The 16,726-nt window shown below is 40.0% G+C and overlaps 1 protein-coding gene across 1 annotated transcript; it reads left to right on the plus strand.

Annotated features, from left to right (window-relative positions):
• The first annotated feature begins 3,619 nt into the window (after window positions 1–3,619).
• On the plus strand, window positions 3,620–15,724 carry CETN3 (centrin 3). Its single transcript, XM_075740099.1, has 5 exons — window positions 3,620–3,788; window positions 6,550–6,685; window positions 8,441–8,555; window positions 10,756–10,947; window positions 15,275–15,724. The coding sequence occupies exons 1-5, from the start codon at window positions 3,772–3,774 to the stop codon at window positions 15,316–15,318; spliced, it is 504 nt and encodes a 167-aa protein (XP_075596214.1). The 5' UTR covers window positions 3,620–3,771; the 3' UTR covers window positions 15,319–15,724.
• Window positions 15,725–16,726: the final 1,002 nt, after the last annotated feature.

A 16,726-nucleotide genomic window follows, 5' to 3' on the forward strand; every position in this document is an offset into this window, starting at 1 on the left:
AATGACTCAGGAAAGGTCCCTGGCCAACACTTCTGTGACTGTACTGGAGCCAGAGAGTAAGAGATTGCCCAGCAGTTTGAGCAGGAGTACATTTCCAATCACCAAACTGGCAAGGACACATGGTATGTTTGTAATACAGTTTTACATTTTCACACTGATTTTGTGCCATATGATTTGCTGTAAGAATGACATGAACAAACAACATTTGTACTTGCATGAAATCTGCCCAGCAAAACTACTCCTTTAAAAATTCTTGGTTTAATTTCATTGGCAAAGCAGCCTGTTGCCTTATCTGAGAAGGTTCTGATATTTGATCTGATTTTGAACAGCCAGGATGAGGTTTGTAATCTCCTGGACCGTCAAATTCAGCTTGGGACAAGAGAAGAGTAGGTTTGTTTCAAATGCTAATAAAATTAGGAATAGAAAACAAAACATAATTGACTCAAAGGGAAGATATGGCTGGCAGACAGCCCCACAAATAGCTTTCATACAGCAACAAATGAGTTTGAAAAGTAATTAAAAGCTGAAGATACACCAAATAATAAAGGCTTTAAGTGCATGCCACAAATAAACAGTTCTTTTCCTTATTAAGTTGGCAATACATAGGTGTGAGGAACATGCTAGTGATATTCTAATTTATCCACTCTACGCATAAGGAGCAATTTTAGAAGGGGTTTTGCCAGCTTTGAATATGTAAGGGTTTGCACGTCACTGCTACCATACCCAAAATCAAGTATTTATTTTTAGCTATTATAATTTGAGCCTGTCTTTACAGTTTTGAATTCCTGGCATTTCATGTGCAATACGAGCACTGCTGCCAGCTTTACTAAATTTAAAAGCAGCGGCATTTTGGTTTCTGGAGCACAGCTTTTGCCAAGGCATCCCATTAAGAACAGCACCAGTTGCACTAGGAATCCATCTGCTTGGAGATCTTCTGCCCTGAAGATCTTACAGTTTAGTGCAAAGAATAACAACATCACTACAAACACAGAGTATAATAAATGGCAAGATACTCCCCCTTCCTACACTTGCAAATGAAACTGGTTGGGAATAATCAAATTTAGAGACAGAGAACACAGGGGTGTATTTATTCCTGTGGATTTCATAGCCCCTAATCGCCCTTATCTTTTCAAGCCCACCTTCACTGATCACCTAACCAGCTCAGGCACAGAAAGTGGTTACCACAGACCAGGCTGTCTGCTCCCTTCTGGAAATACCATGGTGGACCACCAGAAGAGCAAGAAGTCCTACCTCTACCACCTACCACCAGCAGGAAACACGCAAAAGGAGAGCTGTATGTGTGTTAGGCACGTAAAGGCTAGAGGAAAAGTGCTTGGTCAGCCGTGCATTTCTTCTCACTAAAGTCATGGCAAGCTCCTTGGCCTTGGAGGTAAGAAGGCTTGTCTTCTAAGTTTAGAAGTAGGATCTCCAGTTCCCAGAAGCAGACCCAGAGGATCAGTCAGTCTACCTGCCAGGGAGTAGCAAAGACAGGGGTGCTCCATGAGAGGACAGACAAGCTGGAAGCCAAGGGCAACTGTAGCACAGTCAGGGATAGCGATGTCCCCATGGAGTGCAGGGGTGGTGACAGTAACAGGACCTGTCAGCAGCCCAGTGACTGCCAAACAACTGCAAGGTGATGGCTCAAGTCCAAGGCCAGGCCACAATGTCCCGCCAATAAGCCAGAAACAGCAGCACACAGCACGAGAGCAGCTCGATCTCCAGCGCAGCTCAGGCAAGGACCAAAGGCCTCTGGGCTGAGCTCCAGGACCAACATGCAGAAGGGGGTGTGAGTCTCAGGTGAGGCAAGGCAATTTGGGGCTGCTGGTGCACTCAGAACCCTGCCCCTGCCTCCTCCATACTCCCTCCTGAGCGTTCTCACAACTCCTTGCATGCTCTCCTTTTCTCTCCCACCATGTAGATATGTTCTATGAAGCACAAACCCAATAATTTGCTGGTATATTTGCTTATTTGTTTACCATACAGTATCTACTGCCTTAATGTGTCCAGCATGGGCTAACTGCAGACCTACCTACTGGCACCCAGTTCTGAGACCCATATTCAGGACCTGTACTCAACTCCCTGCTTCAAACTGGGTAAAAAAAAAAACCAAACAAAAAAACCAGATTTGAAAGCAAACATACAATTGCTCAGATGAATGCATCTACCAGCAAGGAGTGAAATGAAAAAAACACCAATTAAAAATCTCACTACAGCAGAGGTTGAGGGTCAAACCTGCCAATAATTATTGCTTTCAGTTACAAAGCTACCATCTGTTAACACAGGTCAATTACAAAGTTCTTACAGTGCCTCTACCTACTTGATCTGTGGATCAGAGAAAATATGGACAAACAAGCCTCATCTCTGCTTGACTTTGTTCAGGAAAAATGTCTCTTGAGCACACCTACTGAATCTGGCTCTTCAGATCCAACAGTGTGTACTTGGGGTCAACATGCTAGTAGTTTACTACTAGAAAACTAGGTGTCTGCAGACATAAAACACATTCAAGACATGCTGTCAGTCCTGAAGGGAGCAGGACTTAAATGCCTGAAGGCATTTTTCACTGCCTTTCAGTGAACAGCCAGGCTGCATAGCACAGTATTAGGAAAGATTTGAACATCCACATGGTCCAGCTAGTACCACTGGACTACGCTGTTTCAGCAGCGGTTACAAAACAGCCCTGTCTGCGCAGGCCATCCCAAATCGCAAAGCACAAGGGACATCTGTCATCACAGGCCAGAGCACTGAGGGAGCACTTTTCCCATGTAATGTTGGTTCATTCACTGGTTTGCAAAGCACAGAAGTATTAATGGCAATGAGAACTGGGAATACATATAAAGGTCTTCAGTCTTCACAAAATAATTACTTCGCAAAAAAACTTTAGGAAGGCAAAGCATATGCTATCAGAAAGGCTCGGTAAAAATTTTTCTGTATACTCTTGAATACAAGGCGTGTGTTATACACATACTGCAAGGACACGCTTACAAACCACACATCCCCTGACAGTTCTGAGCTCCGATGCAGAGCTCCCAGTCCCCATCTTGATGATGCACAGCGAGTATCAATTCCCAGCCGACAGAGAAACGGCTCTTTCCTCAGGACACTGCCAACAGCCAGCCGTACCGACAGCTGCCGCCGCCCCGACTCCGGACGCGGGAACGCCGCCACACAGTTCCCTCACAACCCGCCATACTTTCACGCTCAAGATGGCGCCGTCCGACCCAGCTGCGGAGACAGCAGGTAGGAGCTTTCTGTCACAGCCCAGAGCACCTAGGTTACAGAGGGGCGAGCAGAGGGGGCACACCCGCCCCGAGAGCCCGCCAGCCGTGCCACGGAGAGGACGGGGCTGGAGCGACCGCCATCACGGCCCGTCGAACCCCAACCCCGCCTCCCGCCTCTGCCGGTGCCGCGCAGCGTCCTGGGTAACGGCACCCCTCACAGAGACCCCGCCCCCCCCGCGGGGACGACCGAAGAGGAACACCCCGTCCTTCTTGAGTGGCAGTCCTTCAGCCAATAAGCGACCGCTCGGCTCTGGGAGGCGGGAAGATATCCGCCAGCGCCCAGTCAGACGGCAGCAGCGTGTTGAGGAGGGTGCGGATTGGCGGGCGCCGGCGTCGTGCCGCGTTTCCAAGGGGAAGGGAGCGCGGCGCGGTTGTGTGGAGGGGCAGGTGGTGTGGCCCGGTCTGGTCTAGTCCGGTGTGGCTCGGCCCGGCCCGGCCCGCCCCGCCCCGCCCCGCCGTGGCCCGGCTCGGGGGCGGCGGAAGCAGCAACAGCATGAGCTTGGCCTTGAGGTCGGTATGAGCCGGGTAGTTTCCTTCTCGCCCCCTGCGGGCCGCGGGCGCCGCCCTCCGGGGCCCCTCAGGGCCTCGCTGTCCCCTCGGGGAGCCGCCGGCCGCGGTAACGTCCGGGGGAGATCTTGGTGGGGCGAGGGGAGCAGCGGCGGGGCCTGGTGTGCGCCGGTGAAGGCTGTCTGCAGCCTCCAGCCGCTTCTGTCAGATCCCCTCGGAGTGGGTCGTGGGCGGCCGGGCGGGTCAGGCCGGACAGCCGTCTGCTCGCCCAGGGAGGGCAGGGCCCGCCGCGTCTGGCTTCGAGAGGTTCGCCTCGGGGTTCTTCAATAAACCTTCAAAACGCCTTTCAATAGGCCTTAACTTACGCTGTTGAAGGTTTGTTTTGTTTTGTTTTAATTCTAATTCATTAGCCGTTGTATAAAGGAGCCCAGCTTATGAATTCTATACCTGGCAAATCCTTGTCTTCAGGCTTAATTAATATGATTATATGGCTCATGTGATCCTAAATTTTCAAGTCTCAGAACTTCGTGCTTCATATAGTAAAACTGGTTGTAGAAGAAGTGGCACTAAACTACTTGCATTTAAGTATTGCTATGTCTTTTAAAAAAATTCTTTTATGCTAAGCACTAAATAAACGTTTAGTAGCCAGATCCTTCTACCAGAAGAGTTCGGTGTTAATCTGCTTTCAGACTTCTAAATGGATTTCATCACTTCAGCTCACAAACTGTGGTCTCTCTGGATCTGAGCTACTCTCCCAGTCCTAATTATGTAGACAGCTCAGAGTTATTTTAGTCCTTCCAAAAGCTATTGTAATCCAAAGCCTGTGTGAAATCACGCTGTCCCAATTGGTCTGCGAAGGACTTCTCACTCTTTGAGGATATTGTGGTCTGAGGCAAGTCCAGCTTGTGCAGCTTGTACTTTTCTTGCCTGTATTTGGAATTTTTACTGGTTTAGCTTGTCGAAAGCTAAATCCCAGCTGTGTGTTTAATCTTTGGTTTTGATTAAAATTAGCAAATCCTTAATAAAGGAGAAGAAAAATCAGCTCATTACAGGAGATTTGGAAAACAAATAGCCTTCAAAAGCAGTTTTCTGTTCACTCATCAGTATTTTTTATGCATTTTACAGTAGGTGACAGAGTACGCATTTTGTCTCTGGTGCAAACAAACAGATGAGTATAAAAAGCTTTTTTCTGAGAACATAACCTAAATTATGCAATAATTTAGGTTAGAAAGGACTGGAAGTCATCCGGTCCAGCTTTCTGCTCAGAGCAGGTCCCAGTCAAAAATGAATGAGGTTGCTGAGCACCTTTTCCAGTTGGGTTCCAAAAATGTCTGACAGTGGAGTCTCCTTGGTCTGCCAGTGCAACTGTTCCAGCACATAAACCCTTGAACTGGGAGAATGTTTCCTCTTAGATCCAGCTGCGATTTCTCTTGCATTTTGTAGTTGTCACCTCTTATCCTTTCATTGTGCTCTGAGGGGAACCTGTCTCCTGTGTAGTAACCCTTTAGGACAGCACTTAGATCCCCTTTCCTTAGTCTTTCCCCTCCTGATCCCTCTGCCCCGCACACCCTGGTCTAAGCAAACTCAGCTCCCTCAGCTTCTCACGCACCATCTGCTGCAGCTACCAGGTGTGGTAGTCTGCCCTGGGCTTTATCCATTTCATGTACATCTCTCTTGTACTGGTGTGTCTACAGCAAGAGGATATTGTGGCCTGTGGATACATCTGATGTGGCCTCATGATCACAGGGTGGAGGGGATTTACCACTGCAATTAGCCGTGCTTGTCACAGCGTGCTGCTGAGCTTCACGTGTGCCCACTCCTTACAAGAGTGTACCTTGAGTACTTAGTTGCTCTCACCTGTTATGTCAAATGTAGCTTTATTTTTTTTTTTTTTTTTTTAGAGTTCTTGCTCTGAAATGGACATCTTCCAACAATTACTCTGGATGCAGTAGTCAATCTCATTGATGTGAATAAAACACATTTATAGCAAAATTTACCCTTTACTAGCTTGGTCTAAAGTATCTTTTATCAGTGCCATCCTTTTCATTTTTTTCAGCTGTTCCCAGTATACAAATCATGTATTTGCTGTCTGTTATCTGAAAATTTAATGCTATTTCTAGACTAGCCAAGGAAAAGAGAACTGCCTTTGAGCAAAATTTGCTGGGGGGACTTGTCTCTTTTGTATATACAAAAAACACAGCACAAAGTCTTTAGAATAGTGTGTGTGTGTGTGATTTAAAGGATTTAAAAAAATCTGTAAATACCATTTATCTAAGAACTGTTACTGGCAGCAAAGCCGATTTGCGGCACCTAACGCCCACTTTAGTAGCCAAGCAACCCAGCTGTCTGGCCTAGTTAAGCCTCCAGTGGTCTGTCTGTCTCAAAAGTCTTTCTTCTAAGCTATGGTTTAGAAATGAAATGTTTTCAGCAGTTGTATAATTTCAACTGCTACGCTAGTTTGTAACCACAAGTATTCTTTATAACTGGTAACTTTTCTACCCTCTTTTATGTTGCTATCTATTAACCAAAAATGCCTGTGCTGATTTTATTTTGGGTGGGGGACTGTAGGTATCATTCAGCGTTCACAAAGGAATTGTCTGTTTCAAGTGTTATTTTAAGCTGGGAGGACAAGCTGGGCAAAGATTGAATAGGGAAGGTAGTGATCTGTGCAATTATGCTGAGTTTCTTTTTGGTGAAAGTGTTATCTACAGTGGTATCTTCCCTATAGAAATCAATTACACTTAATTTCTTTGTTCTTGTGTAGGAATGAGCTTTCAGTAGACAAAACTAAAAAGAAGAAAAGAAGAGAATTGACTGAGGAACAGAAACAAGAAATTAAAGATGCCTTTGAGCTGTTTGATACAGACAAAGATAGAGCAATAAATTATCATGAGTTGAAGGTAAAAGTTTTTTTATTTAAACAATTTTATGACAGATAATATCTATCTGTTTCTTAGTGAGTTTTTAAGATGTTGGCTGTGTCTTTAGAAATGCTCCATGTTTAAGATCTCTTGCTGGGTTAAAGGAGTGAGGGTATTTGGCCGGGGTTGGGAGGGGAAGGACGTACTGCACTGGTGTGAGAATGAGCTTTTCTTCCCACTCTATACACTTGACACAGTAGCAGAATTGCTGTAGCATCCTGCACAACACTGGTCTGAATGCTTAGCTTGGGCAGATGACTAAGTGGGAAAACGTCTTGGAAAGCTGTTTGATTCTGTTTAAAAGCATTGTATAATCTAAAGCTTGGTGTTGTGAAAATCCAGATGTTTCAGGTACTTAGGTAAAAGATATAAATCAAACTTGTAAAACTGTTGAATACATGTCAGAGTTTACCCACTTGCATTTTCCAACACGGAGCCTATGGATTGTAGGAGTGAGGTATGCTATTTGTTGTGCATATGGGAGGCTCAGTAGTTTTGCTTCCCAACAAAGGCTTCTTCTGTTGGTAGCTCTTGGTAAATGGAGGTTAGCATGGCAGTCTTTCCTAGTGAGTCCTCCCATCTGGAAGTCTCTAGAAGTAGTACATGAAGTTTATTAACATCATTAAAGATTTAAGGAGACTTTATATTTTAATTACTGCCTTGAGAACAAAAAGTGGCTTTGAAGAGGCCAGTATTTCTGTCACATTTTGAGTGAGATTCTTTTGGGAAGGAAGACCTAATCCAACCTGCTGGCTCCACATTCTGGCTCTACCAAGTAACCGAGAAGGAAAAAAATAATCTTATTTTTCCTTTAATTGCTGTTACAGGAATGTCTTAGGCGTAGCAATTCCCCTCTCTTTATTTCAGAGTTCAGGCAATTTATCTTTCCTGGAAGCCACAGTGAGTAGAGTAGTACTGGGCACTGTTTCGGGACTTAAGATGCTTTTTCTAGTTATGGTATGCCTTGAATTCCCAGCTGTCGTGATTACATGTAGAGCTGTTTCTTAGCTGTCTAATTAAGTATTGTGGCACTGAAAATAATACTATGGAAGAACAGAAATATATAAAGAACTATCTCCTCCTCTACAAAATTAGCATATAGCGTAGTTTTGTTTTTTTTTTTTGAATGGCTACATCCAATAGGATTGTGATTTTCCACTTCTGGTTTAGTGTGTGTTCATCAATGTGGAGGAAGTCAAGGTAGTGTGTGCTGAGAAACTGCCAACTGAAATGGGAAACTAAACATGCACTCCTAACCTAATGGAAAAATAAAAAATGGTTTAGTTCACTGGAAAAGCAGTAAAGTCACTTATAACAGGACTTGCAAACCTGTCAACATATATGCATTTGGTATGGATACTTAAGAAAAATAATTTGAAGAATGATTTTCAGCTTTATCTTTGTAAAAGGGTCAGTACTTGCAGTGTTTTTGGAAGTGAGGAAAATTAATCAACTTGTCCTAAGAAGTATTTGGTCCAGTCTGTAAAATCACTGAACATGCAGAGGCTAGTTTTTTCACTCTAACTTGATGTTCCATTTGCTAATAGTAATTTTAGGTGATTTCTGTATCCAAAGCTTTTTTTCCTTTTCTTAATTTTATTTATTATTGTTGCTAAGCCATTGATATACATCTTTTCTCTTGGGTAAGAAGGTAATTACTGAAAATAAGAACAAATCTGCTAAATCAGTGTTTTGATCTTCATGTATGGTTGCACTTCCATTTTATTCCAAAAGGTGGCAATGAGAGCCTTGGGTTTTGATGTGAAAAAAGCTGATGTACTGAAAATACTTAAAGATTATGATCGAGAAGCAACAGGCAAGATCACCTTTGAAGATTTTAATGAAGTTGGTATGTGTTTGATTGTATACCCTTAGAGAAATTTAGCTTATAGTAGTAACTACAATTTGGAAGCAGTACCATGTGTACTTTTTCATTTGCCTAGTACTATTAAGAAATAGAACTGGGAGATTTAATTTCATATTTTTCTTAATAGAAGTCAATAGTGGAGGAAAATAAATGTTTGTATCTTGAATATTCAGTTTGATATGTAGAGATGAATGATAGCCACAATATAAAAGGACATAGAGTGTACACAGTCCTAATTGTTTTCAAACTTACACAAAGGAATAAGTGCTAACTTAAAATGTAGATATTCTTGTGTTTATGGATTTTGTAAGATTCTTCTTCCTGCTGTGAGTAAAGTATTTGGCATTGAATTTCACAGTAAGGAGTGTATACTCAGATAAACTGTAAACTGAACGCAGACTTCTTATGTAACAAAGATCAATATTGTACTTCAAGGATTTTCAACTGTTGATAACAACAGTGGAATTTCATTAGGCTGTTTCTTTCATCTGCAGATTTCATATTGCGCAGTTGACATACTTTCAGTATATAGTGATCTGCAGAATTTTTAAAGATTAAGTTTCTTTGCAGATTTTTTTGATTGCTACACATAATTTATACTTTTGCATACAGTTTGCATTTACAAAGAAAATAAGCTGTGTGGGATTTTTCCATGTATGGCTTTATATCTCTCTTTTATTATTCCAGTCCATATATTCAAGGTATTAGACCTCTCTAAATTTTCGAGGGGTGGGTAAACCAACCCAAAAATAGTACCAATATAGCTATGAGTAAGTCCTGTGAGAAGCTAGGAATATTCTTGCACAGTGTATACCTATATACTTGGAAGGTGATTGAACCCAAAACTTGAATCGGATTTGAGTGGTGCTGTGATGCAATATGACCTTGAGACAGAATTAAACATGATAGCACTTCTAGCAGAAAGATTAAGGAGTTAGAGAAAATAGGTTATAGAAACTTTAATTATGAAGAGTTGCAGAATATGGCTAAGCAATTCTCAAGCCACCAATTTTTCATAATTTTATGTTATTTATGGTTTTAAATGTAGGAATGGCCCATCTGAAATGTATAAAGATGCAATTAAATTTTGTGTTGTTTTGTACGATCATGTTACCTATAGTATTTAGACACTTAGTGTTTTTTTGTTCTTCAGCTAACATTGCAGTTGTCTTTTTGCTTCAAAAGGTAGAATTTTTCAAATTATGTAATACTGTCATGCAGTGTAGTTGTTTCAAATGAAAATATTTAAATTTAGTTATAAATTTGAAGGATTGTTGTAGACATCTAAACTTCATTGCTGTAGTGAGCTTCTATGAGCTTGAATCTAATTTTTTCCTGTTGAGTTCGCTAAGCCAGAGCAGGCGTTCCATCTGCAGATGACAGCAGATGCTAAGTGGTTTTCTATGCAGAAACAGGATTGATGTGTTTTTAATGGCTTGATGAAAGTCATAAATAGCAAGCCCTGTAATACAGGATTAGCAGGTACAAAGATGTGAAGATATTTACGGCTGGTTCTAGAAATGTCTGAAATAATTACTAGAAAAATATTTTATGTGGCAAGTTTGTCTCGTCTGTTACAGAAACTGACAAATGGTTGTGATAAAAGGAATAATAGACTGATGAATCCTTTCAGAATTAACATCTTGCAGTTCATAGCAGTGTCCTTTTCATGACCTCTGGGCTTAGGTTTTTTGGAGTTTTTGTTAATGTGGTTTTTGTATCCAAAAGAGGGGTTCCATGTGCATGTTTTTCATTATTAAGTGTTTCCAAGTGAAAATTCCATCCTGATCAAAACATATAAAATTTAAAAAAAAGTAAATCACATGTCTGCATCTGTCAGAGCTGATGTTTTTTCTGAAAGGTAAGTTTGGAACAGAGTAGGCATGTGTATACTCTTAATTCCTATTGAATAGTGTGTTAAAAGTCTGACTGTCTAAATTGCCATGTCGCTTTCCATTGCAACATGTTTGTCCCAAAGAGAAACTCAGCTTGGGAAAAGAGAGATGAGAAAGAGAGATCAGATAACAGCCAAATAAGTACGCACGTTGAATTGGGAATACATAAAAATGAAAGAACAGGTGAAATCAGAAGTGTATGTTCTTCATACTGCCTCAGTCTGCTAAGGTTATTCTGAGTTTACCATTCAGAATTCTTTAGTCTAACTTAAGTGTCCTTCTTACAGTGACAGACTGGATATTGGACAGAGACCCACAAGAAGAAATACTCAAGGCATTCAAATTGTTCGATGATGATGACTCTGGTAAAATAAGTCTGAGAAACCTGCGTCGGGTTGCTAGAGAATTGGGTGAAAATATGTCTGATGAAGAACTACGGGCTATGATTGAAGAATTTGATAAGGATGGAGATGGAGAAAGTAAGTGATAGCAAACAAAACCCCATACAGTCTGGTCTTAATTTTCTCCCCTTTTCATCTGTAGTTTTGTTGTGAAAATGTCCTCTTTGGTTTCCTTCTAAATAACTTTCAGCTCAAACTTAATTTAGCTACAAATAATGGAAATTGTTGGTTTTGACAGCTACTAGTCCTGGAAACACATCTTGGAGTCTAAAAATCAAGTTGATTTTCTCAAGTTGATTCACGATTAACTCTCATTCAACCCATGTCTATTTAAAGATTGGTGAAAGAGTAGTTGAAGGTGAAGGTAATTGAACTGCTACATGGGAGTTACCATCTACATTACACTATTTTTTTCTTTCTAAATCAGAAAAAGGATTCAAGTGCTAAGAGAAAGTCTTTTGATCACCTAATCATTATCTCTTAAGTAGCAATGTGTCACTGTTGTGATCTCAGCGTGGCAATGTACAAGGTCCATACAGAATGGGCTGCAGAAGAGATTTATTACCTAGATAAAGAATGAATTAACAAATCCGGTTTCATACTATGCTTATTAAATCTTCATGAGCACTGAAATTTGGGGTTTTTTCATTAACTTGAAAACACCCTTATGTTAACACCATAAACCTTAATACCTGAATTTCAGAGGCCACTCACTTGAGACTATGTAGATAAACACTGCATTTTTAACAGTCATCAAAACCTGCTTCAGAGTTTTTCTTTCAGGATGGTGACTCATGTCTGATTTTTCACTAGCAGTTCATCAACTTTTCCAGTTACAATAGTATTTATACTTGTGAGCCACCACATCTGTTGGACTCAAAACTCTCACTACTAGCGAAAAAAAAAATTGTGTTGTCGTGAGCCTTGTGACAGACATCCCTCTTCTCTGTGTTGTTTGAGATAAGTGTTATATCACACTTAGGAATAAAGTTACATACTGAAACAACCCCTTTCCTTTCAAGAGGAAGAGCAGGACATTTTAAACATGGTCAGTGGTGTGGAAATGCAAACCTTTTGTTCTGTTGTAGTGGTGTAAGTAGGGTGCCTGGAGGAAACGATAGTGAAAGGTCAGTGATTCAACTGCCAGAAGTGTGTTAATGTTGACATCACTAGTATTAAAGTAAGTGTTAAGAAAAGTATGATATTTCCTTCCTTATGGAACTATTGTTTTCTGATACCTTTCTATGGTCTGAGGCCGTGGTTCCTTAATGAATCCATACCACATAATTCTGATGTTCCTCCACATTCATAGCTGTGTCTTCCCACCTGTTTCTTGCACTGGCAGTGTCTGATCTGACAGATGAGATGTTTAAGGGAGCTAGGCTAGAAGAAAGCTGCTCAGTTAGGTTTTTAAGTGTTATTTTCTTGCTGCTTAGATCCTTGAACTGTTCTCACTGCTTGATCAGATTTTCTTGGAGCTGCATCCCAAGAAAATAGGCTTTGGGTTTTTTTCCTAAAGGATAATTGAAGCAGGCCAGTATTGCGAAAGCTGCAAATGCTGTTTTCAGGCACCCTATCTGTCTGCAATGACATGCAGGACTGCAGCTGTGAATTGTCATATTTATTTCTTCTTCAGTAGCTGTATGGCCAGCAAGGAATGATGCCTGTTTTCTCAGTCCATCAGATTGATTGCTAATCTAGGTAGATACTTCAATTTTGAGCTTGTTTTGCTTTTAAAAGGAAGAGTTGTAAGGAGACTGCATTGCTAGCTTTACTTTTTTTCAGATTCATTTTACTTTTTTTTTTCTTTTTTAAGGTGTAGCTCTGTAGGTGGACAAGAGTAGACGTCATCTGCAACCACATTTTGTTCTGTGTCACTCTCCTGGAGCTGCCAACTAATGATGTCAGAATCATGCATGGTTTTCTATCACGTGGCTATCTGGTCACTACAAGTTGAATGTAGACCATTAGCTTCTTTCAGTAAAGTTACTGAGTCATAATTATTTTGGGTCAGTGCTACATTTTTGAATTCAAATTGATCAGCTAAGAGTGGGTGGCTCAGTTTCCTCTTATTCATTCATCCGTTCATTCTCTTTGTTAGAGCAGTCAAGCACAAGATCGAATATAGAAGATTGACAGCATAATGTTTGTATATGGTGCTGTTTATCCTTAAGGTTTTGTGTGTTTTCTGTTCTTGAAAGAAAACTGATGCTGTTTCTAGCTTTTTAAGATTCATTCTGAAAAAGTAAATAATGCTGTGAATCACTGTTCCATTTAGCTTCAAACATCTGGGTCATGTAGCAGAATCTTGCTGTCATCTAATTCTCCCTCTTTTCCTGCCAAGAAAAAAAAATCTGAAACTGTTATTTGGTAGCATTTTTAATTAATACTTCAAATACAGGAATAATAACCACTTTTGGTTTAATACCCTTTTTACATCTGAGAGATTGTTTTGATCATAGTGAAACCAAGTCTGTTGTGTGATACCCAGGCTACTCGAACCCTTGTGTTTCCAGCACAACCGCTGAGCTGTATTGGTACTCTGCACATAAGTTTCTGTAGAATAAAGTATTTTTGACATATTTCTGTCAGTCTTAATAAAGGTAATAGTCTTATTTTCATATTTCTGGTCTTAGGAATGACTTCTGTTTTGGAGTATGACTGTTTTTAGAAACTCCATGCTGTTAGTTCAGGCAGTTTTTGTTGTCTTGTGTGGATGCATCTGTAGGAAACGTCATCCAGTCTTAGGTCTCAGATTTTGGCAGAGATTTAGGAAAAAAAACCACAACCCTAACCCGCACTGAAATAATATGTTTCTTTAACTATAGAGTTCAAGACAACATTTTCTTTATATTAGCTGTGATACTAGTTCATTCTTTTATGATCACTTATGCCATAGAATTGAAGGCAATCTGATACTGGGAAAGACTATGCTTCTCATTTTATTGTGCTTAACTTGTGAACAGATCCTAAGTCCAAGGAGGATTAACTAGGATTAACTTGGTTACTGGAGATCGTAACTACACTTCTCTCTGCAGTTTGTTTGAATGTTACAAAATTTGTTTGTTGTTATAATACCTATTTCCACTTTGCAACATTGTTTAACAAAGGTGTTTTAAACCAGAGACTATTTTGGGGACCGTGTTTATATTTGTGCTGTTATTGTGATAAAGCTGTGGAAATGTTTTTTAAAGTCATGCAGACAACATAGTGCTTATGTGTAGTAGAACGCTATGTGGACTGATATATATGATGGACTGATACTTCAGAGTATAGGGTCCTAAGCTAGGCTAAATCTACTTGTTTCATATATTTTTTTAAATGTATCGCAATAGGGCAGATTTATGGGGGTTTTTTTATTCTTTAACATAGTTGAATTTGTTTAACTTTCTGCTAGCTGTAAGTGTAGCTCACTCTTTGTAGTGCTGTGTTTAGGAATAGCTTGGGCATGTTGGCTGGGACAGATAATTGTCAGGGAGAATTTTTCATATGTGTCTGGCCTTTTTCATACCACTGACTTATTCTAATCATTCCCCACCACAGTAATTAGTTGCAGAGTGAACATGTTCATTGGTTAACTCTTTTACAGTAGCTCTGTTTTAACATACGAATAAGGTCAATAGCTCAGGTATAAGTGCAGCAAAATAATTAATGACTGCTAATTAATTTATTATTATGACTTAATTTCTTCAAGTACATTTGTGTAAAATTTCTGTTAATTATAACTGAAGAATGAAGGAAGTTCAGATGTGGCAAAGCTTGTCAAAAGTCCATTTTAATTCTAGCTAATTTATGGAATCATTAGTAAATGATCTTAAAATTCATTTTGTATTTGGCAAGCGTTACAGGTTTGAGAGAATAATACCAGGGTTTTGGGGGGGTGGCGGTTTGGACATAAATGTCTGAATCATGATTTTTAAGAATAAAACAAAATTTGATTGTAACTGAAACTGCAGCATTGTTGCTTGAGAAGCCCTTACAAAATAAAATTTATCTACCATTTTTAACACTTTCATAAATCTTAAAAAAATCTTAATAATAAAGTATGATTTTGCATAGCCATCTTTTTACATATTTTCTCAATTTTTTTTCTATCTTGTTTTACTTTTAGAATATTTTTACTTTTGTCATTAGAAATAATAACTTGTTATATGTGAGCTAGGTTCTGGATTAAGTATTCTAATAATTAAGCTTGCGTTCTGACTTCTCCTTTTACAAGTGCATAATCTCTGTTGTTCTAGAAGCAAAGAATCCAAACTTGTAAACTCTGATTAGTAATGGATCAGACACAACAAATACTAACTGGGAGACCTTTAAGTAAAAAGTGTAATACAGATATGGATTATTTTCTTTTATGGTTAATGGATGTTTGTTGTTTGCCTAACAATTTTCTCTTTTTCTACAGTCAATCAAGAAGAGTTCATTGCTATTATGACTGGAGATATTTAGCATGAGAAGAAAAGGAACAAACTCAGCACAAAAAGGGACGAATTGTTGGCAGCTCCCATCACAATGTTTTGTACTTGCATTCATGTCTGTAGCTGGAGTGATGCAGAGCATTGCTTTTCTCACATGACCAGAATAAAGACAGGTTATGTGCAGTGATAGTTCAGTATTTTGTATCATTACATATTATCACTAGAGTAATTGATAGGTCATGTTAGAACAGGTAAGTAATGCTGCATTTCAGAATGTTCAAGTACTCATTTGTAAAATAGGTTTTTATAGGAATTCTAAATAGTATCGTTTTATAAGAACATTTTGAGGTTGACTTTGTGTTAGCATTAGCTGTGGCCTTAGTTTTGATACATAAGGTTTGACGAACTTCCATTTTAATAAAATGTTATTTACTATTGCTGCTTGAAAGTGTTATTTTTTGTAGTTTAATCTGAACTGGACTATAATGTAAAGTTCTTCAGGGAAAATAGTTGGGTGGGGGTTTTTTTTGGTTTTGGGGTCGGGTTTTTTTCATTTATAGGCTTGTACTTCTGCTGTTCTTGATGAATGGTAACATCAAATGAGCAAGCATTTGCATCCTCAGAGATGCAATTTATTAACTCTGTATTACCCCTGGGTGATAGCAAAGGGCAGGCAATTATGCATGATGATAAACTGTATCAAAAATGTGCTTAAATTATCCAGATGTCAGCCACCAGCTCTCTCTTCAGTATCTACAGCTCTGATTCACAGAAACAGAGTCACAGAGCGGTAGGAAGATCTGGAAGATCACCCAGTCCAACCCCCCTGCTAGAGCAGGATCACCTAGAGCAGGTTGCACAGGATGACATCCAGGCGGGTTTTGAATATCTCCAGAAAAGGAGACTCCACAGCCTCTCTGGGCAGCCTGTCCCAGTGCTCGGTCACCCTCAAGGTGAAGAAATTTTTCCTCATGTTGAGATGGAACTTCCTGTGTTCCAGTTTGTGCCCGTTGTCCTGTCACTGGGATCCATAGAGGAGAGTCTGGCCCCATCCTCTTGACACCCACCCTTTAGATATTGATAACATCCCCTCTCAGTCATCTCTGGGATAAAAAGGCTGATAGGTGTGGAGATAATGACAACTGTTTGTGATGAGTAGATGCTCTTTCTGCAGTATCTCATTAGAAGAAAAGCATCACAGGGAATGAACTTTTAAAATAGTTGAAGAGGCTGGATGTATTTCTAGTTTGCTGGGTGTCTTCCATAAGAGTTCTTGTGGGTTGATCTTCCTGTATATTAGTTGTAGTTTCTTCTTCAATTTCACTCTCCTTATATATCAAAACATGTAACTTTAAATCTTGGTTAATCCTGTGTTCATCTTTATTGTCAGAAAAGCAGCTGGTTTTTAACTGTCATTAATCCTGGGGTTATGAACAGGT

This window comes from Balearica regulorum, chromosome Z, assembly GCF_011004875.1.
Source record: "Balearica regulorum gibbericeps isolate bBalReg1 chromosome Z, bBalReg1.pri, whole genome shotgun sequence".
Taxonomy (NCBI): domain Eukaryota; kingdom Metazoa; phylum Chordata; class Aves; order Gruiformes; family Gruidae; genus Balearica; species Balearica regulorum.